The sequence below is a fragment of the Grosmannia clavigera genome (genome assembly GCF_000143105.1).
Source record: "Grosmannia clavigera kw1407 unplaced genomic scaffold GCSC_89, whole genome shotgun sequence".
Lineage (NCBI taxonomy): Eukaryota > Fungi > Ascomycota > Sordariomycetes > Ophiostomatales > Ophiostomataceae > Leptographium > Leptographium clavigerum.
In genome coordinates this window covers 622739-647380 of record NW_014040569.1, presented here as the reverse complement: position 1 = coordinate 647380, position 24642 = coordinate 622739, and the positions used below count along the sequence as shown (strand labels likewise).

Here is a 24642-nt window from a genome sequence, read left to right as displayed (position 1 = left end):
TCTGGCGTCGAATCACAGCTCCTTGTAAAAGTGCTGCTTGAACTTGCGGTTGGCACGGTCCGTGGCACGATGGAGGAACTGCGAGCCGATAATCTCAAAGACGAGTTTGGCTTTCTGCTGGTCGAGGGCTGTCTGCGCCTCGTCCACCGGGATCTCGATGCGAAAAAAGGTGCCCTCCTTGGGCACCATCTTGACGTGGTTGTCGGGCGTGACGATCTCAAAGACGAAGCGGGTGTCGCGCACGACGATGCCACGGGTACCAACACGGCCGGAACAGGCGCTTCGCGTGACCTCGACCTCGGCGCCATGAAAGTCAGCAGCGGTCAGCTTGGCGGCGGCGCCCTGGCCGCCACAGCGCAGCTCCTGGGGGCCGAGCAGCTCGCAGATGTAGCCGAGCCAGAGGCGGTGCAGGGGGATAAACGTGGCGTAAGACTGGCCGTGCAGTTTGTGTTTCTTTTGTTTCTTTTGTTTCTTTTCCTTATTTTCCGTCTTGTCCTTCTCCTGTCCCACCGGCATGTCATACAGTCCCAAACGACGTCGCTCCCGTGCCGACAGCGGCTTTGGCTTCAGCTGTCGACGGCGGTCTCGCTGCAGCTCCTGCTTGAGACGTCGCGATCGACGGCGGGCATCGCGGCCGTCGAGACCGGCACCACCTTCGGCTTCGTCGGGCGGCGGCGACGTCGGTCGCAGCAGCAGCTGCCGGTACTGGATCTTGTCGGTAAAGATCTGGCTGGCCGCCTCGGGTGCGTGTGCCCGCTCCAGGATCTTCTGGACGAGGCCCTTTCCGACGGTGGCCATGGCGGGCGGCTGCGGGGTCGAGATGAATTGAGATGGCTGTGAGGGAAACAAAATGTTTTCAAGTCGTTTATTCTATTCTTTCTCGACAAAATTATTGTGGGTCTCAATCTAGCGAGCACGTGAGCGGTTCGAGCCCATGCTGACTATTCCCTGCACTTCGTTCTGTCCGGGGTTCCAAGTTGACAGAAAGTCTGGAAAGAATGCCCCGGTTCCATCAGATGCGAATTTCGGTGATGCATCCCGCCTCGGCCATCGTTCTCCCCCATGTTTTCCCCCATGTTTCGTTTCCATGCTGGTGTGGCTCATGGCTGGTCAGCTGCAGTGCCATTGGCGCGTCAGCTCGCTGGAGTCTAGCGTCGGCTCCGCTAAATAGACCTCGGCATTAGCGTGCGGAAACAGGATGGGGAACGCTGGCTGATCTCCACCAAGTCACCGCCGTTCTCCCTTTGCAGCTTCTGTCCGGCGTGCAGTGTGCAATCTCTCGCCGCACACGATTGCCCCTCTCGGCTCAATCTGACACTGCACCACGGAGACACTGCCCGTCCGTGGAGGAAGACGACCGGGCCAGACCCGACAACCGACACGATGTCGGAGGACGATGACTCGACGCAGCCGGTGGAAGCGCCCGATCTCAAGATCCTGGGCGACTCGGTGACGTTCCAGCCGAGCGGGGTCGAGGCGACAGAGGGCCCAGACGGCCACAAGCAGACGGAAGAGGCGCTGATGAAGCGGATGCACAGCTTCCGGGCAGAGCCGCTGCAGTTTCTGCGGCAGGTGTCGCTGTACGTCTCCGGGACGGGCTGGCGGGCATACGACAACGTGATCGGGCAGCCGATCTTTTATGCGGGCTTCTCGGAGCACATGAAGGGCATGGTGCTGTCGGCGCCGCTGCTGCAGCGCAAGATCGGCGAGCTGGCCGAGCAGGCAGTAGCGCGCGAGGCGGCCGCAGGTGGCTGGCGGCCAGAACAGCAGGCAGGCCGACGTGAGCAGCGCCAGGCCCAGGTCGAGGGCTGGCTGCGCGATGTGGCCGCACAGTGGACGGACGGGATGATCTGCAAGTTTGAGAGCAAGACGTTCATCCGCGGCGCCTACTATCTGGTCACGCAGCTGCTGACGCGGGCCTACCACCAGGGCATCCACGTGGCCAGCGAGGACGTTGTGATGCTGCGGGCCGTGGCCGAACAGGCCAGCCGTGCCGGCCAGAGCATCCTCTTTCTGCCGTGCCACCGCTCGCACGTTGATTACGTCAGCCTGCAGCTGATCTGCTATCGTCTCGGCATCGCCATGCCTGTCGTCGTCGCGGGCGACAACCTCAACTTTCCGCTCGTCGGCAGCTTCCTGCAGCATGCCGGCGCCATGTACATCCGTCGCGCCTTTGGCGACGACCAGCTCTACGCCACCCTCGTCCAGGCCTACGTCGATGCCCTCCTGCGCGGCGGCTACAACCTGGAGTGCTTCATCGAGGGCGGCCGTTCGCGCACCGGCAAGCTGCTGCCGCCCAAGTTCGGCATCCTCAGCTTCGTGCTCGACAGCCTGCTGTCCGGCCGCGTCCACGACGCCATCGTCATCCCCGTCAGCACCCAGTACGACAAGGTCATTGAGACCGAGGGCTACGTCACCGAGCTGCTCGGCACCCCCAAAAAGGCCGAGAACCTGGCCGACTTTATCGCCGGCGGCTCCAACGTCCTCTCGCTCCGCCTCGGCCGCGTCGACGTCCGCTTTCACGCTCCCTGGAGCCTGCGCGCCTTTGTCGATGAGCAGCTGGCTGTCCGGACGGCGTCACGTGACACGCCCCCCGACACATCGCCTGCCATCCGCCAGCAGCTTCTGCGCACCCTCGGCTACCGCGTCCTCAAGCACATCAACGACGTGTCCGTGGTGATGCCGACTGCGCTCGTCGGCACCGTGCTGCTGACTCTGCGCGGCCGTGGCGTCGGCAAGGCCGAGATGGTCCGCCGCGTGCGCTGGCTCAGCGGCCGGATCCGGGCCAAAGGCGGTCGCGTTGCCCACGTCGAGGCGGCTGCCCTGCCGGACGTCGTCGACCGCGCGCTCGAGGTGCTCGGTCGTGACCTCGTCGGCGAGCTCGACGACCTCGCCGAGCCCGTCTACTACGCCGTCGACCGCTTCCAGCTGTCGTTTTACCGCAACATGACCATCCATCTGTTCGTGTCCGAGGCCCTCGTCAGCGCCGCCCTCTACACCCGCGTCAAGCAGGGCGGCGGCCCTGCACAGCAGGACATCACCTATGCCGACCTGCATAGCCAGGTCCTCTTCCTCTCCTCCCTCTTCCGCGGCGAGTTCATCTTCGCCTCCGAGGGCCTCGATGTCAACCTCGACCGCACCCTGCGCGGGCTCGCTGCCGACGGCGTCATCCACCTGGCCGAGACCACCGACGAGACTACCGGCACCAGGAGCATTGCCATGGTCGGCCTGTCCGACCAGGAACGTGCCATCGGCCGCGAGAACTACGACTTTTACTGCTTCCTCATCTGGCCCTTTATCGAGGCTAGCTGGCTCGCCGCCGTCTCGCTCATGGGCCTCACCCCGCCGCCCGGCCTGCATGATGATGTCTGGATCGAGGTGGCCAAGGCCCAAAACAGCGCACAATTTGTGAGTGTGCCTTGTTCCTGATCCTGTCTGTGTGTGTTGGTTCCTTGCTTCTTCATGCTGACTAATCAGCTCGGCAAAACTCTCTATCACGAGGGCGACCTCAGCTACTTTGAGGCCGTCAACAAGGAGACGCTCAAGAACGCGTACCAGCGCTTCCACGAGGAGGGCATCCTGCGTCTTGTCCGTTCCAAAGACGCCAAGAACACGCCGCCGCGTCTGCAGCTCGCCCCCGAATGGCGGCCGCAGCGCGATCCCACCACCGGTGCCCTCGTGCCCGCTGGCCGCCTCTGGGACTTTACCGCCAAGATTGCCGCCAGCCGCCGCGAGGGAAAGAACCGGCGTGACGGCGCCACGGTCAGCACCCGCGTCATGGCCTTGGCCGACTCCGTCGGCTCCCGTCTCTTTGACGAGGCCATCCAGGCGGCCGCCCGCAAGGACGGCGCCCCGGTCCAGCTGACCGACGAGGAGGCCGTCAGCCTGCAGCGGTCCACTGGCCGCCAGAACCGTCGCCGTCGCCGCTCGTTTGACAGCCGGCAGGCATCGAGGCTGTGATGGGGGGGACTATTATGTAATCCGGCACAGGAATCCGGCACGGGAAGGAGCCGCTTTGGTATCGTGCTTTCCAGTTCTGTAACAATACGTTGGCCACAGTAAACGTGTGCTCCTTAGTCATTTGTACAACACTTTCGTCTGTCTGCTCCAACACGCTTCTTCCAGGCCCATGATCATCCATCTCCGCGTCCTTTGTTCCCTACGCTGCCACGGGCTCCAGCACGATGTTGTCGATCAGCCGGACGAGCGGTCCACCGCTATGGCCGAGGTCCTCACCGGGCTGCGGCTCTTCCACGGGGAGCATGCGTACAGCTCCGCTGAGGATCGCGCCACGGCTCGCGTCCACGGGGCCTGTGAGTTCCAGCATGGTGTCGGGGTCGGCCAGGGAGAGGTAGTCGATCTCAAAGAGGGCACGCTGGTCGGGCGGCAGCTGTTTCTGGGCGGCCAGCGTGTCGTCGGCGACGCGCCATGCAGCAGCGAGTATGTCCGGGGGAGACAGACCGGACAGCCCTCCTGTATGCTTTGTTCCCACAGCTGCCTCGGCTGCCAGCAGCGCCCGGCGCAGCACGTTTGCCACGGCGCGGCGCCGCGGTCCTAGATAGACGTTGCGCGAACTCAGGGCGAGGCCGTCGGGCGGTTCGCGCACCGTCGGACAGACGACGACGTGCAGCGGAACACAAAAGTCGCGCACTATGCGACGGATCACGACCGTCTGCTGCACGTCCTTCTGGCCAAAGTAGGCGCGGTCCGGCTGGACGAGGTGAAAGAGCTTCATGCAGACGGTGGCGACGCCGCGGAAAAACGTCGGTCGGCTGGCGCCCTCGAGCACGCTGCCGACCGGCGTCACCGTCACAAAACTGCCGGCTGCGTCGACCGATTGTCTCGGCGGCCCCGACGGATACATCGTGGCCGTCGTGGGCGCAAATACGGCTGCCACGCGGCCGACAACGTCCGGCCTCGTCGTCGCCGCTTCGTCCTCCTCGGCCAGCGCCGCGCAGTCTGCCTCCCACGTCCGCGGATAGCTGTCCAGGTCCTCGTGCTCACCAAACTGCGCTGGGTTCACGTACACGCTCACCACCACCGCCTCGTTCTCCCGCATCGCCGCCTGCACCAGCGCCCGATGACCCGAGTGCAGCGCCCCCATCGTCGGCACCAGACCCACCGTCGTGCCTTGTCGGTGCTGCTCCCGTCGCCACGCCCGCACCTCCTCCACCGTTCGGAACACGCGGATCGACGTCCCCGGGATCGTCTTCACCCCTTTAGCCGCCCCCCCTTCCCCTGCTGGGACCCTCGGCTTGATCGCTGCCGTCGGCCTTGGGCTTTGTGCCATTCTGTGCAGAGGCGTCGTCGAGAGGCTTCGAATCGTATCCGGAACAAGCCCTCTATGCATTCTAGCTGCACCTGGCACAGCTGATAATTGCATACTCTCCCGTGCTGCTGCTGCTGCTGTCCTAGGCAGTGCTATTGCCCTCACACCGTTCACAGCCCACATCATCCTTTGGCTCAGCAAAAGTGGCATGCCTCCATTCCCGTAATAAAATCAAGAGCTAGCTGCGGCTTGGGGGGTTATAGCCGCATGAATTCGACTCATTGTCGGAGCGACCGGAACGTCAAATGGCTAAAAAACTTCATCGTCGTGATGTTTTCTACTGCGTAAAGCTAGGTCTTTTAAAGCTTCGTTCCAAACATGGATAGCTTCTATTGCTGATCATGTGACCATGCACGTGCTCTACAAGTTAAAACTATTTTGACGAATTGCTGTATCCTACCGCCACATCTTCTCATAATATGTTTGGCCACAAAATCTTTCATTTCTCTGATAAATCGTACACGAGCATTCAGAACCTGCCTACCCCTTCCCTTGTTACACTTGATATCCACCAAGACATATAGCTTCCATAAAGCAATTCCCAGTCCTGTTCCTTTTTTGTAGCCCGACCAATCCCATGCAAATCCTGCTCTGCCCGTATACTGAGATCATGGCTTTCTGCAAATGTGGTATAACTTGTGGAGTTGAGATGTTCTTCCGCCGTGGACGCCGCCACATTCCCATGTATCCAAAAACGCCGTTTCCGTCGCGATGCCCTTGGAACTCCATCCGGACAACATCGCTAATCGCGCCCAATCTTCCAAAGTCCTGTAAAACACGCTGAACCAGTCGCCGCTGACCATCATTAACAACAGACTGTCGATCGAAATCTACCCGAGATATCCGTCTGAAAACCAGAAACGAGAACTGGACAAGAAGAAAAGAGCAAAGGAATTCGAACAGAGTAACATTACTCGGCAACAGTGACGCTCGCCGCTTCGGTCGCATGGCCACCACCAAGCAGCTCCAGCACCTTGTTCACCACCGCACTGGGGTAGCCTCGGTGAAGCATCTCCGACACCACCGCCTGCGCCTTCTCCCGCTCTTCGGTCGCAAGATATGCCCGCGTCATGGCTTCGTACGTGCTGGGCTCGCGCCGGTTGCGACCGACAGCCGCATAAATCTCAGCAGCCTTGGCGATGTCGTTCTCTGCTGCCCAGCCGTGGATCAGCGTGTTGGCAATGTACGGCGTCAGCTCGACACCCCTCTTGCGCATAATGGCCAGCACCGGCTCCGTCTCGGCCACCTGGTGGTTGGCCACCATCGCCTCGAACAGCGCCTGGAAGAGAGATGCGTTTGCCGTCACGGCCGAGCCGTCCATCACCGAGTCGAAGATGCGTCGCGCCCCCTCCATGTCGTGCATGTTGCAGCCGCGCGCGTGGATCAGCGATGCGTAGTGCACCGGCTCCGGCTTCTGCCCCGAAGCACGAATCCGCTCCAGCACAGCCTCGGCCGCTGCCATGTCGATCGGCTCCAGAGTCGCGTGCGTGTCGATCAAGAGCTTGTGCGTGTGCGACGTCGGCGTGATGCTGCGCGCAAGCATGCGCTCGTAGTACGCCAGCACCTTGGCCTTGTCCCGCTTCGTCGTCAGGAAGAACTGCATCATGCTGTTGTACGGCGCCGGTCGCGCCTTGTAGTTGGGCATCGCCTCCATCTCGTCAAACAGCTCCTCGGCAAATTTGTCGTCCGAAACACGGCACAGAGCATTGACAATCGTGCCATACGTCACCGACGTCGGCTTGATCGCCAGTGCCCGCATCTCTGCAAAGTAGAACAGGCAGTCGTCGATACGCCGTGCCTTGCCCAGCTTGCCAATGAGCGCGTTGTACAGGAATGAGCTGGGCTCAACCCCCTCTGCCTTGGCGCGGTGGAAGATCTTGACTGCCTCTGATGCCTCGTCAAACGTCTTAGTCGACTCCTTCAGCGTCGTGATGTAGAGACCAAACGTGTTTGCAGAAGGCGCGGAGCCAAAGCTGAGCAGCTCCTGGTGGTACTGCTCGGCCAGAGACCGGTTGCCGACCGACAGAGAAGTACCGACCATGGCATCCAGGATAGACGACCAGCCATAGCGAACGACAGCGTACTGCGGAAGCAACGGCACGTCCGTCCGGGCCATGGCCAAGATGTTGTTGCAGAGATCCATCTTGCCCTCGCGCGACGCAGCCGAGATCAGCTTGGCATATGTAATGTACCTTGGGTGGCGGCCTGCACGACGCATGTTGCGAAACCGGGCCAAAGCCTCATTGAGTTTCGGTCCCTTCCGTCCGTGGCTGCCCTCGAGATCGTCTGAGATAAGCGACGAGCCCTTGAAATCCGTGTTGTGTGCGTAGGGATCGAAGTTGCTGTGGTCCTCAAAGCTCGACACCGTAGGCGTGGACGAGAACGGAGACGCGCCATATGTCGACGCCGCATCTTCTCTGGGGTCCACAATGTTTCGTGCCTGCATGTAGCGACTGATAAAGGCCACTCCTTCCTCGATCTCGTCAGTGATCGAAACCTTGACCTGGCCCTCCCTCGACTGGCGGATACGCTCAAACATCGTATCCGACTCCATCAAGCCCTTGGCCACCTGACCAGACCCAATGAGAGCCACAGCATACATGGCCGTCGGCTCAATCAGAGACGCCGACACTTCCAGGAGCGGGTTCCGCAGCATCTGCCAAAACTTCGCCGCACCGGCAACATCGCCGAGCCGGATGTGAAGAGCAAGCAGAGCGGTTGTCGGGCTCGCAATGGCCGCGTGTTCGGCGCCAGCGATCTCGACCAGGGCCGCGAAGGCTGCAATAGCAGTGGCCTGCTCACCATGGTCGGCAGCCAAGACGGCCACTTCGCTCAGAGCCTGCACCCTCACGCTCTGCTCGACACCCTGTGCCCACTCCAGAGCTGTCGGATAGATGCCGCGGTTCGCAAAGCCTTGCACAAAGCCGGCGCTGACCAGAACGTCCTTCATCCCAGTCGTGCGCGGACCATACTCGTCGATGATCTTCTGGTAGAACTTCATGGCGCCGGGCAGCTTGTCACAGACAATGTACGCGTTGATCACTGCTGCGTACACCTGAGCATCAAGGCGGTCCAGCAGGCTGTTTTCACCGGCATCGTTCGAGATGGCCAAGTTCCGGTACTCGTCGTAGCACTCCACAGCGCTGATCAGGTCGCCAGAGCTGGCAAAGGCATGGATCATGGCCGGGAACGTGGCTGCGAAGGGCGTGACTTTGTTCGTCTCCATGTGGCCGAAGAGCTGGAGCATATCCGAGAGGCGGCCAGCCTGGGCACATGCCGAGATCAGCTGGTGATACGTCTCGGACGAGTAGGAGGCCTTCTGCACAGCAACGGACGCCTCAAACAGCTTGATGGCGTAGTCCAAGCGGTCCTCCTCCGAAGCGATGGCATTTTCGAGTTCGTGCGAGGCAAACATGAACTTGCCAGGCTCGTCCATGCCGCCATACCGCATCCGCTTCTCTTCGAGAGACCGCAACTTGACCGACAGCTCGAGAGAACGAGAGGCGAGCAGGCCAATCAGGATGTCAAAGGTATCGCTGTCCGGTGCAATCTTACGGCGCATCATGTCGGCGTAAACGTCCAGGGCCTTGGAGATGACCTCCATCCGGCCGATAGGCAAGTGGATGGCCGCCATCAGCAGGGCGTTGTAGGCAGTGGCGATGGGACGAATGCCCGCCACAAGCATGGCCTCGAAGACAGCAGGGATCTCAGCATAGCGGCCAGCCTCGGACAGCGAGGTAAGGTGGTCGGCGTAGGTCCGTGATTGGCGGTCAGTGGCTGGCGTGGCAGTCCGGGCGGCCGGCGAGGCAGAAAGCACGTTCTGCTCCTCGACTGCTGTAGCTGAAGTCTGCGTGTGCCCCTCTTCCAGAGCACAGCGCTGCTTGCGAGCCGCGATCTCTTTCTCAAGAGCTGCATCGATCTGTGCCAGGGCTGCCTGGTCTGCAGCCTCTGATTCTGCTGTGTCACCATCTTCCACCACCACCTCGTTCACTGCTGCTGTCTCTTGTACAGCAGCCCGCCCACTCGCTTCTGCGGTAGCATCGACGGTGGGCACTGCGGGCGGTGCTGCCAGCAGGACCTCGGATGCCCCTTCATTTTCTGTCTCGGCAATGCTGTTGAGCTTCTCCTCGCTGCCCGTGAGGACGGAGGCTGGTGACGGCTTCCACTCAATGCGGCGCTGGAATTGAAACTGAACCCACTCGTTCTCAGCCTCGTCGGAGATCTGGCTCTGGAGATGCTCGTAGTAAGCATCCAGGCCGCCATGGCTGAGCGCAGGCCTGTGTTCCGGGGCGCCCGAAGTCGTGTGGAAGGCACTCTGGAGCTGGAGTGCTTGGATGCGACCGAACCGGTTGCTATTCCGCCGCGCAAACGACGGCCGGTTCTGCTGGCTCAAGACATGGGGATGGGTGGCGGCAACGACAGACTGCGCATAGCCGTGGGTAAAAGACTTGGCAAATCCTTGACGGATAAATGTCTGGTACAACGACGAATATATGGTTGGCATTTAGGATAACCCTGGAGGGAAGGGATACTGCAGCGCGCGCGGTTAGCAAAACCAAAGCCACAGTGCCGAGGAAAGACGGCAGCCGGCTCAATCGTTGAGGATATGGCGTCAGAACCCACCTGGAGAGAAGGGAGGCGCAATTGCAGGTTCATTTGACAGCAGTGAGGCCGTCAAACAAACGCGCTGGTCTATGAGAAATGAGATGTATAAAAGACAACTGCGAAAGAAAGAAGGCAAGGATGAATGGGCGTGAAGAAGGGCGAGAAAAGGATTATGGACTGGTGTGAAATGGATTGTCAGAGCTCCACTACACTCTTTCCCTTGTTTTGGTAAAGGAAGGCGGGAGAAAGTGTACGAAATTTTTAAGTGGGTGGGTCTCGGGGATTGCCCCAGCGAAATGTCTGTTCGGGCGAGCGTTGCATGGAGCTGCTGCCTCTCTCTGGTACCTTTTCAGCCGGTAATTTCAAAGAGAAATTGGGGTGCTGTAAGGCAGCACAGCTAGCGATAGGAAAGAATGGAGAAACGGGGGCCAATTGCACCCTCCTGGGTGACCACGTATCTTTTATAATATACACACGCCCAGGCACAAAATGTACCGAAGTCGCGTCGGGTCGGAGACGGAGTTATTTTGCAGGCGAGACGAAGATGACGCAGTCCCACGGCTATACTGCACTAATACGGCTGCCTTGGGTACATAGCAAAAGGCGAGAAGACGTTAGCGGCTGGACGGGCGGAAGGTTCGGCGACGAGGAACCTCGAAGACAAACCGGGAGGGAGCTTGCGCACGTGATGGCTATACATTGGATACAGCCTATACGACGTAGCAGTGCAGACAGGTCAGAATGACGGCGTGTCTGTGCCTGTGCCATAGCCGTTTAGCTCCATAAAGTCCCGTTTATTTTGGGTGGCGCTATCAATGGCATTCCAACAATTGGCCCGTACACCAGGAAGAAGCCGGAAGAAGAGGCCGGCCTGTTCCTTCCCCACGTTTTTCACTGGTCAAGAATCGCCGATCGCCGTCTGCTCATTACCAATATGTTTTTCTACGAGTGCGAGTCATGCAAGGACATAAGATAGTACAGCATCTTATTTCAGGGCCGAGACTCCAGTTATGTGCGCTACAGGAAAAAAATAAAGAGGGCAGCCATTGGACCACTAAAATGCGAGGGCAGAGCAGGGCTCTACGGTCAGCAGACGCACAGTACCCTCTTCTGCGGAGAATATCGCTATAGCCATCGAAAATGAGCCGCGTCCTGATGTAGCGGACTGGAGGGAAGTGTCTGGCCGGTTTACCCGATCTTCTCAACGTCTGTCGCGAGCTCTGTACCGGTACTTATTAGTGAATTACCGCCGCTAAGTCCATTCCTATCCCCGTGAAAGGCCGGCTCTTTGCGGGCGCCGGGGAGAGATTGCTGTCTCCGTAATTTCTGGCCTGTCGAGCTATTTCCATGCATGCAATTGCGATTGCCCTTGCACGAGAAAAGGGCGACTGGAATCTGCAGGTATACGGAGCCGGTCTCGACCACGTGTCCACGTGATCCGCGTGCCTTGCAAGATGGGTCGTGCGGCATTTGCAAGCTGTCTTTCACACCGGGTGGGAGCCAAATGGAGCATTCCAGGCGACGCTCCGGGACTGAGGCATTTGCTCATACGTTCCTGCCGATCGGTGGTGATGATTCGCGAGTCGTCTGTTTTAGTCAGCCACTCCGCTTTGACGTCAACACCAGAGCTATCGATCGAGGGGTATGGACTCCCCTCTCCCCACAGCTCCACAGCTTGACAGCTTTGGCTCGACCCCTTTTCGCACCATCACTCAATCAACCCTGAGGCGAGCTTAGTTCCGCGTGCTGTCGGCGGATCAGACTCGGAAACAGCATGGCGGATCCCAACGAGGTTACTGCTGTATCGGCGCCGGGAAAGGTTCTGCTGGCCGGTGGCTATTTGGTACTGGATCGAGCCTACACCGGTCTTGTTTTCGGACTCAGCGCCCGCATCAACGTGGTGGCACAGGCGGTCAAGACCAGTCCCGGCGTCCAGCTGTCCGACATTGTTGTCGAGAGCCCTCAGTTTCTCGAGGCCCAATGGACCTACGGCTACCACCTGGCCGATGACGATGGCGGAATTCAGATCACCCAGCTACGTGTGTGAGTTGCTTGTCCTCGGCCGCGCTGTCCCATGGCCACATGCTGATAATGCCAGCGGCTCTGCCGTGCCGGCCAACCCGTTCGTCGAGACCACGCTGTCCTACGCCCTGACCTACGTCTCGCGCTTGGCGCATCTCAGCCCGACCCAGAGCATCAAGCCGTCGCGGCTGAGCATCTTGGCCGACAACGACTACTATTCCCAGCCCCCGTCTGCGTCTTCATCGGACACTGCCTCGTCGGCTGGCCGCTTCGCCCGCTTTCCCACCAGGCTTTCCGAAGCCCACAAGACTGGCCTTGGCTCCTCGGCCGCTCTAGTCACTTCACTCACCGCCGCAATTCTCAGCCACTACCTGCCGGCCACGCTCTTCGATCTGGCCTCACAGGAGGGCAAGAGGACGCTGCACAACCTGGCCCAGGCTGCCCACTGTGCTGCCCAGGGCAAGGTGGGTTCTGGCTTTGACGTTGCCGCTGCCGTGCATGGATCGTGCACATATCGCCGGTTCTCGCCCTCGGTGCTAGCCAACATCCCAGAGCCTGGCTCCCCCGGCTTCGGTGCGGCTGTCGAGAGAGTGGTTGCCGGTGTGGATGCCGCCAAGGATGGCCCACACTGGGACACTGAGATTGCCAAGGCGAGCGTGGCTCTCCCACCCGGTGTCGCTCTTCGCATGTGCGATGTGGACTGCGGCTCGCAGACGGTCGGCATGGTCAAAAAGGTTCTCGCGTGGCGCAGCAGCAACCCGGAGGGATCAAAGGCCCTCTGGGACACGCTCCATGGCTACAACAACGATCTCGCCACTGCACTCAAGGAGCACAAGACCGAAAAGCTGCGCCCAATCATCGAGGCGATTCGGAGCTTGGTTCGCAAGATGGGCTCTGAAAGCGGCGTCCCCATTGAGCCAGACACCCAGACAGCTCTATTGGATGCTCTGAACCAGGTGGAGGGCGTGTATGGCGGCGTGGTTCCTGGCGCTGGCGGCTACGATGCGGTCTCCCTACTCGTCAAGGACGACGAAGCCACAGCTGCCAGACTGGAAGCTTTCCTGGAGAAATGGAGCAAGGAGAGTGGCGGCAGAGTGCGCCTTCTCGCTGTCAAGGGCGAGATGGAGGGGGTCAGACATGAAGACAAAAGCATTTACAGTGCGTGGCTTCACTGATTAGATTTTGCCAAAAGGACCAGTCGTTGAGAATGAGCTGAAGAAGGAGAGAAAAGGCTTTGTCTGCGGTCCGTATTAAGGGCTTAGTCAGCTGCTACAACATGCTTATCAATCGCAACGATAACCAGGTCAATGGCGGGGCAAATTTTTTTATGCTAGAATTTTGGCGATAGGATTATGACGAAACTTTAACAACGACAACCGCCAACATCGCTGTTTGGCCTATTTACCTGAGTTTTAAGCACAAAGAAGCGAAGAAAGCGATAGCAAGATGTCGACGATGGACCTGGACGCGCCAGTCCCTATGGCGTCGTCAGCAGACGATCAAGCCATTGCCACGTGAGTTTGCTTTTGATCCCAGCAAATTAAAAAGATGGAGAGGCGGCAAGGCTGATATGAGGCGACCACAGAATTCTCTGCTACAATTGTGGTGCACCAATAGATGGCACAACATCGTCGGGCGCGCTGTGCTACGACTGCATCAAGATGACGGTGGACATCTCGCAGAACATCCCGCGCGAGGCCAACGTGCAGTTCTGCCGAGACTGCGACCGGTGGTTCCTGCCGCCCAGCCAGTGGGTAGTGGCAGCGCCGGAGTCACGGGAGATGCTGGCGATGTGCCTTAAGCGGCTGCGCGGGCTGAACAAGGTTCGGGTGGTGGATGCGAGCTTCATCTGGACGGAGCCCAACTCGAGACGAGTGCGGGTGAAGCTCACGGTACAGGAGGAGGTGTCGGACGGAGTGCTGCTGAACCAGAGCTTCGAGGTGATGTACACGGTCAGCACACACCAGTGTCCAGAGTGTGCCAAGTCGTACACGCACAATGTGTGGCGGGCGTGCGTGCAGGTGCGGCAGAAGGTACAGCACAAGCGGACCTTTCTCTTCCTTGAGCAGCTCATTCTCAAGCACGGAGCCCATCGCGACACGCTCAACATCAAGGAGGCCAAGGAGGGTCTGGACTTTTTCTTTGCGCAGCGCAACCAGGCGACCAAGTTTGTCGACTTTCTCAAGTCGGTCGTGCCGGTGCACGTCAAGAACTCGCCGGAACTGGTGTCGGAGGACACGCACACGGGCTCCAAGTCGATGAAGTTTGCCTTTTCGGTCGAGCTGGTGCCAATCTGCAAGGACGACCTGGTGGCGCTGCCGCTGGTGCTGGCCAAGCGGATCGGCAACATTGCGCCGGTGGCGCTCTGCTACCGCATCGGCACGGCCATCAACCTGCTGGACCCGGCGACGCTGCAGACGGCCGAGGTGCCGGCATCGATCTACTGGCGTGAGAAGGTGCCGTTCACGCCGCTGACGGACGCGCAGCAGCTGGTCGAGTTTGTTGTGCTGGACATTGAGCCGGTCGGCGTGCGCAAGGGCCGCTGGCAGCTGGCCGAGGCCACCGTGGCCCGGGCTTCCGACCTGGGCAGCAACGACAACACGTACTTTACGCGCACGCATCTGGGCGGCCTGCTGCATCCGGGCGACTCGGCCATGGGCTACCTGCTGAACGGGACCGTGTTCAACAACCAGCAGCTGGACGAGATCGAGCAGTCGCACGCCTACAGCAGCCTGGTCCCGGACGTCGTCCTGGTCAAGAAGCACTACCCGAACCGACGCAAGAACAAGCGGCGGAACTGGAAGCTGCGTCGCATGGCCCGCGAGGAGGGTGACCTGCTGCCGAAGAAGGCCGACCAGGAACGCCTCGACGCCGAGTACGAGATGTTCCTGCAGGATGTCGAGGAGGACGACGAGCTGCGCGCCGCCCTCGCGCTCTACAAGAACCCCGGCCAGACGGCAGCGGCCGACGCGGCACGGAAACAACGCCATGCGGCCGCACAGCAGATGGATGTCGAGGCAGAAGCCGCGGACGATGGCGCCGAGGGCATGGACGAGGACGGCGACGAGGACGAAGGGGACGAAGGGGACGATGGGATCCCCAAGGTCAGCATGGACGAGCTGCTCGACGACCTCGACGACCTGGCCATTCATGACGAGGAGTGAGTGGGATAAGAGAGAAGAACAAAAGAACAAAAGAACAAAAGACAAAAACAAACAGAGCGGTCAGTTCACCGTCTTTAAAGTGCATCGGAGGCTGGGGTCGTTCATTGGGAGAAGGGAAGAGGGAATGGGGGGAGCCAACAAAACAATAGAACATGGACCGGACTGCTTTGCGTTTTGAGGCGATTTCATAGGCTTTCTGTTTGGCTGTTTTGGCAGCTCTGGTCACTACAACGATTCGCTATATCCATTTCTGCCGTCATCTCCTAGAAGATCTTGCTCAAGACCCGCTTCACCTGTTCCGGCTGCTGGTCCTTGTCCTTTCTCGAGACCAACGTGGTCTGCTTGAACGTGAATGTCCGGCTGTTCTTGTGCTCCTTTGTGTCTGCTGCTGGTGCTGGTGCTGGTGGCGCTCTGTCCTCGTGGCCAGCCTCCTTCTGCGTCGTCGACCGCTTCTTCTTCTCGGCCGTCTTGGCCTCGATGCCGTCGAGCATCTTGGCGCGCTCGACGTTGCGGACAAACTCCTTGTTCTCGCGCGTCGACTGGGCGATCTCGGCGCGCATCCGGCCGGCCCGTTCGGCGTTCTCGGTCGTGATCTGCTCGGTCAGATGGTGCCACTTGAAGCCGCGCAGGTAGACCACGTTCCAGAGGTCGTCCCGGTAGTAGCTGCTCTTCTTGCCGCCGATGGCGTGGCCGTTGAGCAGGTCGACGGCCCGCTTGGCATCGCGCTTGCGCACAAACTCGACCCAGCCATCGACAAAGGAGCGCTTCTTGTTGCCGCCACCACGGACACGTCGCGCATGCGATAGCGGGTCCTCGGGCGAGAGGAAGATCCGGTTGATGGTGCCGTAGGGCGACAGCAGCGAGCGCAGCTTGATTGGCTTCATGAACGGCGGCACCCGCGAGAGGTACATCACCCCCGACCGCTGCACCGCCTTCTCCGACGCCACCAGGTTCTTCTTGGTCAGCGGCTTCGACACGCCCGGCAGGTCGTTGCCCGCGCTGTCCAGCCGCTTCCGCTTCTTGCTGCTGCCCTTGTCGGCCTCGTCGTCTTCGTCGGCATCGCCCTCGTCGGCCACGCTCTTCCTCCGCCTCTTCTTGTTCCTGGTGCTGTCCGGACCAGCCTCGTTGGGAAGCCCGTCCTCCTCGCCCGCATCGTCATCTCTGCCGCCAATCGGCTCGTCGTCGTCGTCGTCGTCGTCTCCATCCTTTTGCACCTTTCGCCGCTTGGAACTCCGGTCGTTGCCTTTTCTCAGCTCGTCGGCCTCCGAGTCGTAGCTCTGGTTGTCGTCCTCATCGCTGTCCTCCACATCGAGGTACACGTTCCGCTTGTCGGCTGCCATGGCGTTGGGGGGGAAAGAATACACCAGACAGGGCACAGAAGTGTTGAAGTCGTTGGCTCGAGGCGATGAAGAGGGAAAAAGTTTCTGCCGTATTTCTCGAAAACTCCACTGGACATTAGTGGGCCTTGGCGAATTACGGCACACCGCCAAGGCCCCACTACTTGCATTACCTTATCGACTTACACGCTCCTACTTGTAATAACTACTTTCGGAGGGGCAGGCCGATTTTATCTATCTCGTGGGGCAGTCGCTGCTCGTAAGATACTGTCGTTTCTCTCTCCTTCACCCCAAAGCTCTCAATCGGTCTCGTCTGCAATAGCACGTCTTCCATCTGCCACCATGCCTGTCGAGGTGATCACCACCATCTCTCCGACCACCAATGAGCCGATCCTGACGAGGAACGGCATTTCGGTCTCGGATCTCGAAGCACTGCCCAAGACGTCGGCCGAGGCCTTTCGGTCATGGAGCAAGACAAGTCTGGCTGAGCGGAAGGCCATTGTGCGCAAGGCGCTCGACATTCTGCTCAGCCGGACGGACGAGCTGGCCCAGGAGCTGACCACGCAGATGGGCCGCCCCATCGCGTACACGGGCAAGGAGATTGGCACGGCCGTGAAGCGCAGCGAGTTCTTCCTGAGTGTCTGTGACGACGTGCTGAAAGACACGCCAGGCACCGAGGAGTCTGGTTACACGAGGTACATCCGCAAGGTGCCGGTGGGCCCTGTGCTGGTGATCTTTGCGTGGAATGTATGTCTAGCCCGCTTCCATCTTGCTTCTTCCGACACGAGTCCAGACTGACACGTGCAGTACCCGTATCTCATTCTGGTGAACACGCTGATCCCGGCGCTGCTGGCGGGCAACACGGTCATCATGAAGCCGTCGCCACAGACGCCGACGGTGGTAGAGCAGGTGGCCAAGGCGTTTGACGAGGCTGGTCTGCCGGCGGGCGTGCTGCAGTACTTCCACTGCGGGTCGCCGACGGTGATCGAGACGGTGGTGCGCAATCCGCTGGTGGCGGCCGTGTGCTTCACGGGCTCGGTGGCTGGTGGACTGGCGGTGCAGCGATCGGCAGCCGACCGGACCGTCAGCGTGGGCCTGGAGCTGGGCGGCAAGGACCCGGCCTACGTGCGACCGGACACGGACATTGCCTGGGCGGCCGAGCAGCTCGTCGACGGCTGCGTCTTCAACTCGGGACAGAGCTGCTGTGCCATCGAGCGGGTCTACGTGCACGCCGACGTGCACGATGCCTTTGTCAAGGCGGCACAGGACGTCCTGCGCGGCTACCGGCTCGGCGATCCGGCCGACAAGACCACGCATGTCGGGCCCGTCGTCTCGAAGCGGGCCAAGGACACGATCGAGGGCCACATCCGTGACGCGCTGGCCAAGGGTGCCCACGACGCGACGCCCGCCGACAACACGACGTTTGCGAGCCCGCCGGCCGGTGGCAATTACGTTAAGCCAACGCTGCTGACGGGCGTGACCCACGACATGACCGTCATGACCGAGGAGACCTTTGGCCCCGTCATCCCGGTGATGAAGGTCAAGGATGACCAGGAGGCCGTGGCGCTCATGAACGACAGCGAGTTTGGCCTGACGGCCAGCGTGTGGACCAAGGACAAGGCCGCGGCCCTCCAGCTGATCGACCAGGTGGAGGCCGGCACTGTCTTTGTGAACCGCTGCGACTACCCCAGCCCGGTAAGTGTGCTAGGACAGAGTCCACAGAGCCCAGAGCCCACAGAATCCACAAACCCACAAACCCACCATATTGGCTCACCTGGCTAACCCTCCAGGACCTGGCGTGGACCGGATGGAAGAACTCGGGCAAGGGCCACACCCTCAGCCGTTACGGCTTCGACCAGTTCTTCAAGCTGAAGAGCTACCACATCGCCGACGGCCCGGCTTAGAAGAGCGAGGCGAGCGAGACGAGAGAGGCGAGGAACGGCTTGGCTCTGTTTACCCCCACCAGGATGCGTTGCCGCGGGTCTGGAGGACGTGTCCCTGCGGCAAGGGATGGGGGCATGTGGGGGTCCGCAGGCACAAGGGGGCTGGCATGGAGAACCTAGACAACGCGTGCAATGGGGATCAATGACATAGGCAGCCACCCAATAGAAGGGCTAGCAACATGCCACCGTACCGCGTCTTTATTTTGATCGTCTTGCCATGAAAGGACTGAAAGGCAATCTGATTGCGACGTCCGAATCGAGACGGAATTGGGACTGGAAATCGACCTGGAATCTGGTCCGATTCAGCTGCGGGGGCCGGTGAGCTGAGGAATGCAAGCGCTAGCGTTGCAGCGAGCTGAAAGGTCCTTTTGTGTCTGTTGCCAGCTGTCTCAGCTGGGCCCCGCCCATGGTGACTAATACGCAGGCAAACAGGCCAATCGCGATCACTTCGATGCAAGGTCTGTTTCCAGGCTGTCGGCAGAGAGCAGCCAACGCGCAGGCGTGCACTCTCATCAAGGGAGGCATTGGAGAGTCGGAATTCATCTCAAAAACTGGAATAAAGCCTCCTCGTTTACTTTGTACCATCCAACGGTTCCGACACAACGGCCTCTGGCTGGCATGCAGACAGCCTCCAGACCCGGCCATGTGCTTCAAGTATTGCAAATTTCTGTCATCTGTCCCAGTCGATGACCTGTTCGTGCTGTGATTCGCCGTTTATTCATGTCCGTTCCTCGTCGCCTTTGTCCACATTCCGGTGCCATGGTCAAGGGCCGAAAAAGTACGCTTCCGGCAAATCTGCCAGTCTGCTGTCTGCTGTCTTTGGTCTTCTGTCTCACTGCGACAACATGGCACCGCGTCTGTGGCACCAGACAAGGCTCCCTTTCATCTTATAAAAGCCATGTCTGCAGCTCCTCTTTGCCTCTGCGTCTCGTTGTTGTCGAATCCACCCATTTTCTTGCTTCTTCACAGACAGCTTGCTTTATGCTTCCTTGTTTTGCCGCTGCTTCGCGCCCACCTTCATTTGCACCCACACATTTAAGGACAAGCTTGTTCGTCTCTCTTTCTTCTGCCCGTCATTCTTTCCTATCCCATTTTATACTACATTCTTTGTTTTGGTCAATTTTGGCCCTTTCACTCATTGAACCCGTTTTAGTCGTTTCCTCCCACGCTCACTCTTTTATTCTTTCATTCTTTATTCTTTATTCTTTCATTCTTTCGTCCTTCCATATTACGCTCTTTTCACCCAATTCTGGACACTCGTTTAATACCTCTCTTCCTCCCGTCATTCGTGAGCGTTTTCCACTCGACTACCGTCTCTAGACCACCGCCGTTGCTTTCCACTCGTTTTATAGACAACTCGTGCGGTCCTACAATCTGTCTCCATCTCCAGCTCCCGACGGTTCTCTCGCATACCTGCAGCATGCATACATACAACGCAATCAGAACATGCGTGGCGCGCCTTCATAAGAAGATCAGCTTTCGTCGCAAGAGTGCCAAGGCACGGCCTACCATCGTCAGTTGCACTTCCCCTACCAAACCTGCCGTCAACCTCAACGGGACACGAGTCGTGCTAACATGGATAGTCCCAACCATTTGACTTCAAGAAGGAAGACACTTTGTGCTTCTTGCGAGGCATCTCCAGCGAAGAGTGAGCAAGCCCGTCTCCCACCCCCTTCCATGCCTGCCCTTTTTGTTTGTTTGGACTGACCATCTTTCCACCAGGTTGACCGTGATGCGTGAAAAGGCCGCTGCCAGCATAGTCGGCTCTGCCACGAACAGCCCGTTCCCCGATTCCCCTCCGCTGCCCTCCTCTCAAGCACACGGCGAGAGCGACCACCGCATCGTCCGGACGCACACGGCCAACTCTGCCAGCACGACCGCCACCGGCATGGCCAGGAGGTCGCCACAACCCTGCCGCTCCCATAGCCAACAGTATGACTACCACAACCACTACAACCATCGTGCTGGTGGTCCCATGACTTTCCACTCCGTTGTGCTGGCTTCTGCCGAGGCGTATGCTCCGGCAGGCTTGGCCTCTGCCTCTTGCTCGTCGTCGGCCTCGTCGATCAACTCGTTGGGCCGGGACCGCGACTGAGGTGCCGGTCGATTCGGCACCGCTACGCTTCAGGCACTGTAGTCGCTACGACAAAGAAACTGGCCTCGTGCCCCAAAACTAATAATCGACTTTCCTCTCTTTTGTTCTATATACCAGAGCGGGTGCTTGCTTTGGTGTGTGAGAGGTAATACTGGATCGTTTCGTCTACAGATGCGATTAGTCAAAAATCAAAAGCATTGCGAATTGGCTTTGTGACATGATCTACGCTTGCATGACAATATAACAGTCCAAATGATAGTTCTGATTGAATGACAACAGTACGATGCCAGCCATTCCCATTTAACCAATATTGAACTCCGCCGACGCACTCATTACCGCTTGCATCTTCATCCGCATGCGCTTGGCCGCCTCTTCGTCAGCGGCACCGCCGGCCTTGTCGTCATCGTCGTCGCCACGGCTGGCTGTTCCCCTCGAGGACAGCGTCTTGTTCTTGGCATAGGCCGGGCCGCTGCTGGGCCGCTTGGTGCGCCGCTGGACGCCGCCACCGATGCCGCCGGGTGCCTCCCGGAGCCCGAAGCTCTTGGCCGTGTGTCCCAGGTGCAGCTGCGTGATGTCAAAGTAGACGCGTTCATCGCGGACATGCGTAGCATACGCCCGGATGTGCGAGCGGAAAGCCTGTCGGGCCTCCTCGAGGATCTTGCTGTCCTTGGACATCTCCTTGAACTTGCTCTTGCCCTTGCCTCCCATCTTGCTGTGCTTCCAGGGCGAGGACGAGGACGAAGGTGACAAGCCATCCTGCTCGTCGCCGGTCGTCTGCAGCAGCCGCTGTTCGATGTGCAGCTGCAACGACTCGGCCCGCTTGCTCCAGGACTGCGACTTGGACGGGTCGTGGAAGTAGGTGCCATCGCTGGTGCGCTCGTCGCCGCCGGCAGCCAGCAGCGCCTTGGGCACGTCGACGGTCGTGGCGAAGCCAGCCTGCAGCACGGTGTCGTAGAGCTGGGGAACCAGCGTCGAGGCCGACGACGACTGGAGCAGCGACACGTAACCCTCTTCGCCGCCCGGCTGCAGGAACAGCACTGCCTTGCCCGGCCGGCCAGCACGCGCCGTCCGACCGATCCGGTGCAGATGATCATCCACCGCAAAGGCTGGGTCGTACTCGATCACGAGGTCGACGGCCGGCACGTCCAGACCGCGTGATGCAATGTCCGTCGTCACCAGCACCGCTGGGTTCTTCTCCTGGCTGAAAGCCGCCAGCGTGGCCGTTCGCACCGGCTGTGCCAGCGATCCGTGCAGCTTGTGCAGCACGACCGTGCGGTTGGCCGGCGACGTGATATAGGCTGCCGGTCCGACCGTGTTGACCGTGTGGGGAGACGCTTTTGGCGCGACCATGGCCGGGGCCTTGCTGCTGTCCTTGTCGCTGTCCTTGTCGCTGTCCTTGTCGCTGTCCTCGTCGCCACTCTTGTCCTCGTCGTCGTCATCGTGCGTGAGGTCCTCCGGTGCTCGAAGGAGGTCGTAGTGGAAGTCGACCGAATCAGCACACGATATGAAGATGATGGCCTTCATGACCGACCCCTTCCGCGCAAACGTGGACCGCAGGAGCCCGATCAGGGTGACCAGCCGCAGCTTGGCCGGCACGACAATGTACATCTGCTTGAGCTGTGCCGGGGCCGAGAAGGCCGACTCGGTAGCGGCAACGATCGCTCCACCGCTGCTGGCCGCAGCAGCCGCATCGTCCGCTGCCGTGCCGGCCTGGACGTGGATGGCGTCCTCCAGGCTGATCTCACCCAGCTTCTGCACGTTCATCTTCATCGTGGCCGAGCAGAGCACGGTGACGCGGCGCGACGGCAGCACGCCCTTGGGCAGGACCAAGCCGTCCTTGCTGGTGTCCTTGAGGCCGTGCTTGCGAATCTTGCCAACGATGGTGCGGATGTCCTCCTCGAAGCCCATCTCCATCAGCCGGTCGCCCTCGTCGAGCACCAGCCAGCGCACGGTGCCGACGTCGAGCACCTCCGTGTTGTCCAGGTGGTCGGTCAGCCGGCCGGGCGTGGCGATCAGAATGTTGACGCCCTTGCGGATCCGCGCTTTTTCCGACTTCTTGCTCTCGCCGCCAATCACGGTCGTGCTGACAATCCACGGCGCGCAGCGCAGCAGCTTCTCCAGCACGACCGAGATCTGCTTGCAAAGCTCCCGCGTCGGCGCCAGGATGATGGCAAACAGGCCCGAGTCGCGGTGGATCTTGAGCGGCGCCCGCCCGTCCTTCCGCTTCGACCCGTCCTCGTTCTCGCTCAGCGCCAGGATCCGCTGCATCAGTGGCAGCAGATAGGCCAGCGTCTTGCCGGAGCCCGTCTCCGCCTGGAGAAAGGCGTCGTTGTCCTGCGTGACCAGCTGCGGCACCGCGCTGTGCTGGATCGCCGTCGGCGCCTTGAGACCCAACTTCGTCGACAGGTGCTGGGCAATCCGTCTCGACAGGCCAAGCGCCAGAAAGGTGGATGCGTCGTCGGAGAGTGGTGCGTTGGACGGCTTCACCGGCTCGCCATCGGCCTCACTGGCCGCCGCCGCCTGCGCGCTGCCAAAATCTGTCACCGCCGTCGGGTTCGATGTAAAGAGCCTCGAGGTCACCCCGTTTTGCGGTTCTCGTCGTCCTGTCGCCGGTCTGCCAATATTGGCCCCATGCGGCTTCCAGTTCCGGGCTGCATTTGGATTTGGCTCGCCCACAGACGCGCCATCGCCGCCAGCTTCAGCTGTGCCGCTCCCGTCTACCCTCCGTCGCTTCAGCGGCCTGTCCTTGCTGTTGCTGCTGCTCTCGGCTGCTAGGCCGCCGTGCTCCTCTTCCTGCTGTCTCTTGGCGCTTCTCTGGGCTCGATTCCGGTCGCGCCATTTGCCACCTTTGAACTTGACCTGCTTGCTGACTGCTACGTCGCCGAGGTCAAAGTTGAGGAGCATGCCATCGTCTGCCATCGTTTCACGTCGACTTCTTGCCCGTTCAATGGGCCGTTGTGGTGTTGAGGCAACTCAGTGGGGAATCGAGAGGAAAAAAAAGTTCCCGGCTCCACAGTAACCCAAAATTGTGCCTCCATTATTCGATAAGAGACTGGATAAGCGGGCGGTGAGTAAGGCATAGCACGTGATCGCAAGAAACCAAGCGCCATCTAACGAACATTTGCACATGCTAATATGCAGAACTTCTGCACGTACAACCCATTTTCAGTATTAGTTTTCTGCCGCTCTGAACTGCTCTTATCCGGTGTTCTGTTCCGTCTCCTCTCAGAATGCATCTTTGTCAGTAGGTTCGTCGGGGTCGAAAGAAGTTTGGCTGTAGGTGTTATGATAAGAGCAGCCGCTCACTAAACAAAGCCCTAAAAAAGGCATCCAGAACTTGAGAGTAGAACGCAGATGCAGTTTACAAGAGCACTTCAGAGCAGAGACCTATAAAATGACAAACCTTCTTTAGCTGCCCGCACTAGATATGTCGTAATATCTCACCAAATGGCTTCGTAGCCGGCAAAAAACACCACAAAATCGTGACAAAAGCTAATGCATATATATATTTTAGCGGCCAGTTTCTGCCAAGTTATGGAAACCGTGTTTGTACATAAATCTAGCATCTCATCATGCTCAAATCATAATGGCCTCTCCTACTTCTCCAATCACGTCTCCTACCTTTACTGTGTGTTCTACGCCTATTGACGCTTAATGGCGCGCCACAACCGCTCGCTGCCTTCTTTGTGCTCGTGCCCCAGCTGCTAACATCGAGAAGACGGTTGAGTGTTTAGTCCTGGTAGAACCGGTCGGTTACCTCGATTCTAGCTATAATTATAGGCATCGGCCAGACTAGGCTCCGAGGCCAGCAAACGTACCCGGACTCGTGTAGCGTCTGGGCGATCTAATTGATCTCCCGCGCAGCCGCCTGGGGCTTGTTGTCTGTTCACACCTTTGGTACCACCATGCGCTTTAGTATTTCGTCGTCGGGAGACGCATGGCGGTAGTGACAAGCTGGTGGAACTCAGACCACGTTACGTGCTCTGGTCTCGTCAAATATTCGAGCAGCTCGGAATTCACAACTTTTCTTTCCTACAGAAGTAGAGACGGGTGCAGTGTCAGTAATACAAATGTCGGCTGAACGGGCGTGCAAGCAAAGTCAAAGGAGATTGACATCCAAAGAACTGCTGCCGTCGTCATTATCGTC

General features: G+C 59.5%; 9 protein-coding genes across 9 annotated transcripts; 4 read left to right on the top strand and 5 right to left on the bottom strand.

The window, feature by feature from the left end:
• Positions 1-12: 12 nt before the first annotated feature.
• Positions 13-798, bottom strand: CMQ_5578 (ribonuclease p complex subunit; the record flags this gene model as incomplete). Its single annotated transcript, XM_014313165.1, has 1 exon — positions 13-798. One exon carries the CDS (start codon positions 796-798, stop codon positions 13-15), a length of 786 nt encoding a protein of 261 aa, XP_014168640.1.
• A 585-nt stretch (positions 799-1383) lies between these two features.
• CMQ_5694 (glycerol-3-phosphate acyltransferase) lies at positions 1384-3960 on the top strand (the record flags this gene model as incomplete). The annotated part of the gene is made up of 2 exons (XM_014313281.1): positions 1384-3408; positions 3478-3960. 2 exons carry the CDS (start codon positions 1384-1386, stop codon positions 3958-3960), a joined length of 2508 nt encoding a protein of 835 aa, XP_014168756.1.
• Positions 3961-4159: 199 nt separating this feature from the next.
• Positions 4160-5290, bottom strand: CMQ_5505 (pantoate-beta-alanine ligase; the record flags this gene model as incomplete). Its single annotated transcript, XM_014313092.1, has 1 exon — positions 4160-5290. The coding sequence occupies one exon, from the start codon at positions 5288-5290 to the stop codon at positions 4160-4162; it is 1131 nt and encodes a 376-aa protein (XP_014168567.1).
• Positions 5291-6239: 949 nt separating this feature from the next.
• CMQ_5809 (pentatricopeptide repeat protein) lies at positions 6240-9833 on the bottom strand (the record flags this gene model as incomplete). The annotated part of the gene is made up of 1 exon (XM_014313396.1): positions 6240-9833. The coding sequence occupies one exon, from the start codon at positions 9831-9833 to the stop codon at positions 6240-6242; it is 3594 nt and encodes a 1197-aa protein (XP_014168871.1).
• Positions 9834-11708: 1875 nt separating this feature from the next.
• On the top strand, positions 11709-15120 carry CMQ_5690 (nonsense-mediated mRNA decay protein 3; the record flags this gene model as incomplete). The annotated part of the gene is made up of 4 exons (XM_014313277.1): positions 11709-11977; positions 12033-13114; positions 13374-13470; positions 13542-15120. 4 exons carry the CDS (start codon positions 11709-11711, stop codon positions 15118-15120), a joined length of 3027 nt encoding a protein of 1008 aa, XP_014168752.1.
• A 263-nt stretch (positions 15121-15383) lies between these two features.
• CMQ_5722 (u3 snornp-associated protein esf2) lies at positions 15384-16460 on the bottom strand (the record flags this gene model as incomplete). The annotated part of the gene is made up of 1 exon (XM_014313309.1): positions 15384-16460. The coding sequence occupies one exon, from the start codon at positions 16458-16460 to the stop codon at positions 15384-15386; it is 1077 nt and encodes a 358-aa protein (XP_014168784.1).
• A 339-nt stretch (positions 16461-16799) lies between these two features.
• Positions 16800-18361, top strand: CMQ_5516 (aldehyde dehydrogenase family; the record flags this gene model as incomplete). Its single annotated transcript, XM_014313103.1, has 3 exons — positions 16800-17204; positions 17265-18152; positions 18248-18361. The coding sequence occupies 3 exons, from the start codon at positions 16800-16802 to the stop codon at positions 18359-18361; spliced, it is 1407 nt and encodes a 468-aa protein (XP_014168578.1).
• Positions 18362-19820: 1459 nt separating this feature from the next.
• On the top strand, positions 19821-20495 carry CMQ_5590 (uncharacterized protein; the record flags this gene model as incomplete). The annotated part of the gene is made up of 3 exons (XM_014313177.1): positions 19821-19913; positions 19984-20048; positions 20123-20495. The coding sequence occupies 3 exons, from the start codon at positions 19821-19823 to the stop codon at positions 20493-20495; spliced, it is 531 nt and encodes a 176-aa protein (XP_014168652.1).
• CMQ_5711 (ATP dependent RNA helicase) lies at positions 20351-23414 on the bottom strand (the record flags this gene model as incomplete). Its single annotated transcript, XM_014313298.1, has 3 exons — positions 20351-20517; positions 20825-21858; positions 21997-23414. 3 exons carry the CDS (start codon positions 23412-23414, stop codon positions 20351-20353), a joined length of 2619 nt encoding a protein of 872 aa, XP_014168773.1.
• Positions 23415-24642: the final 1228 nt, after the last annotated feature.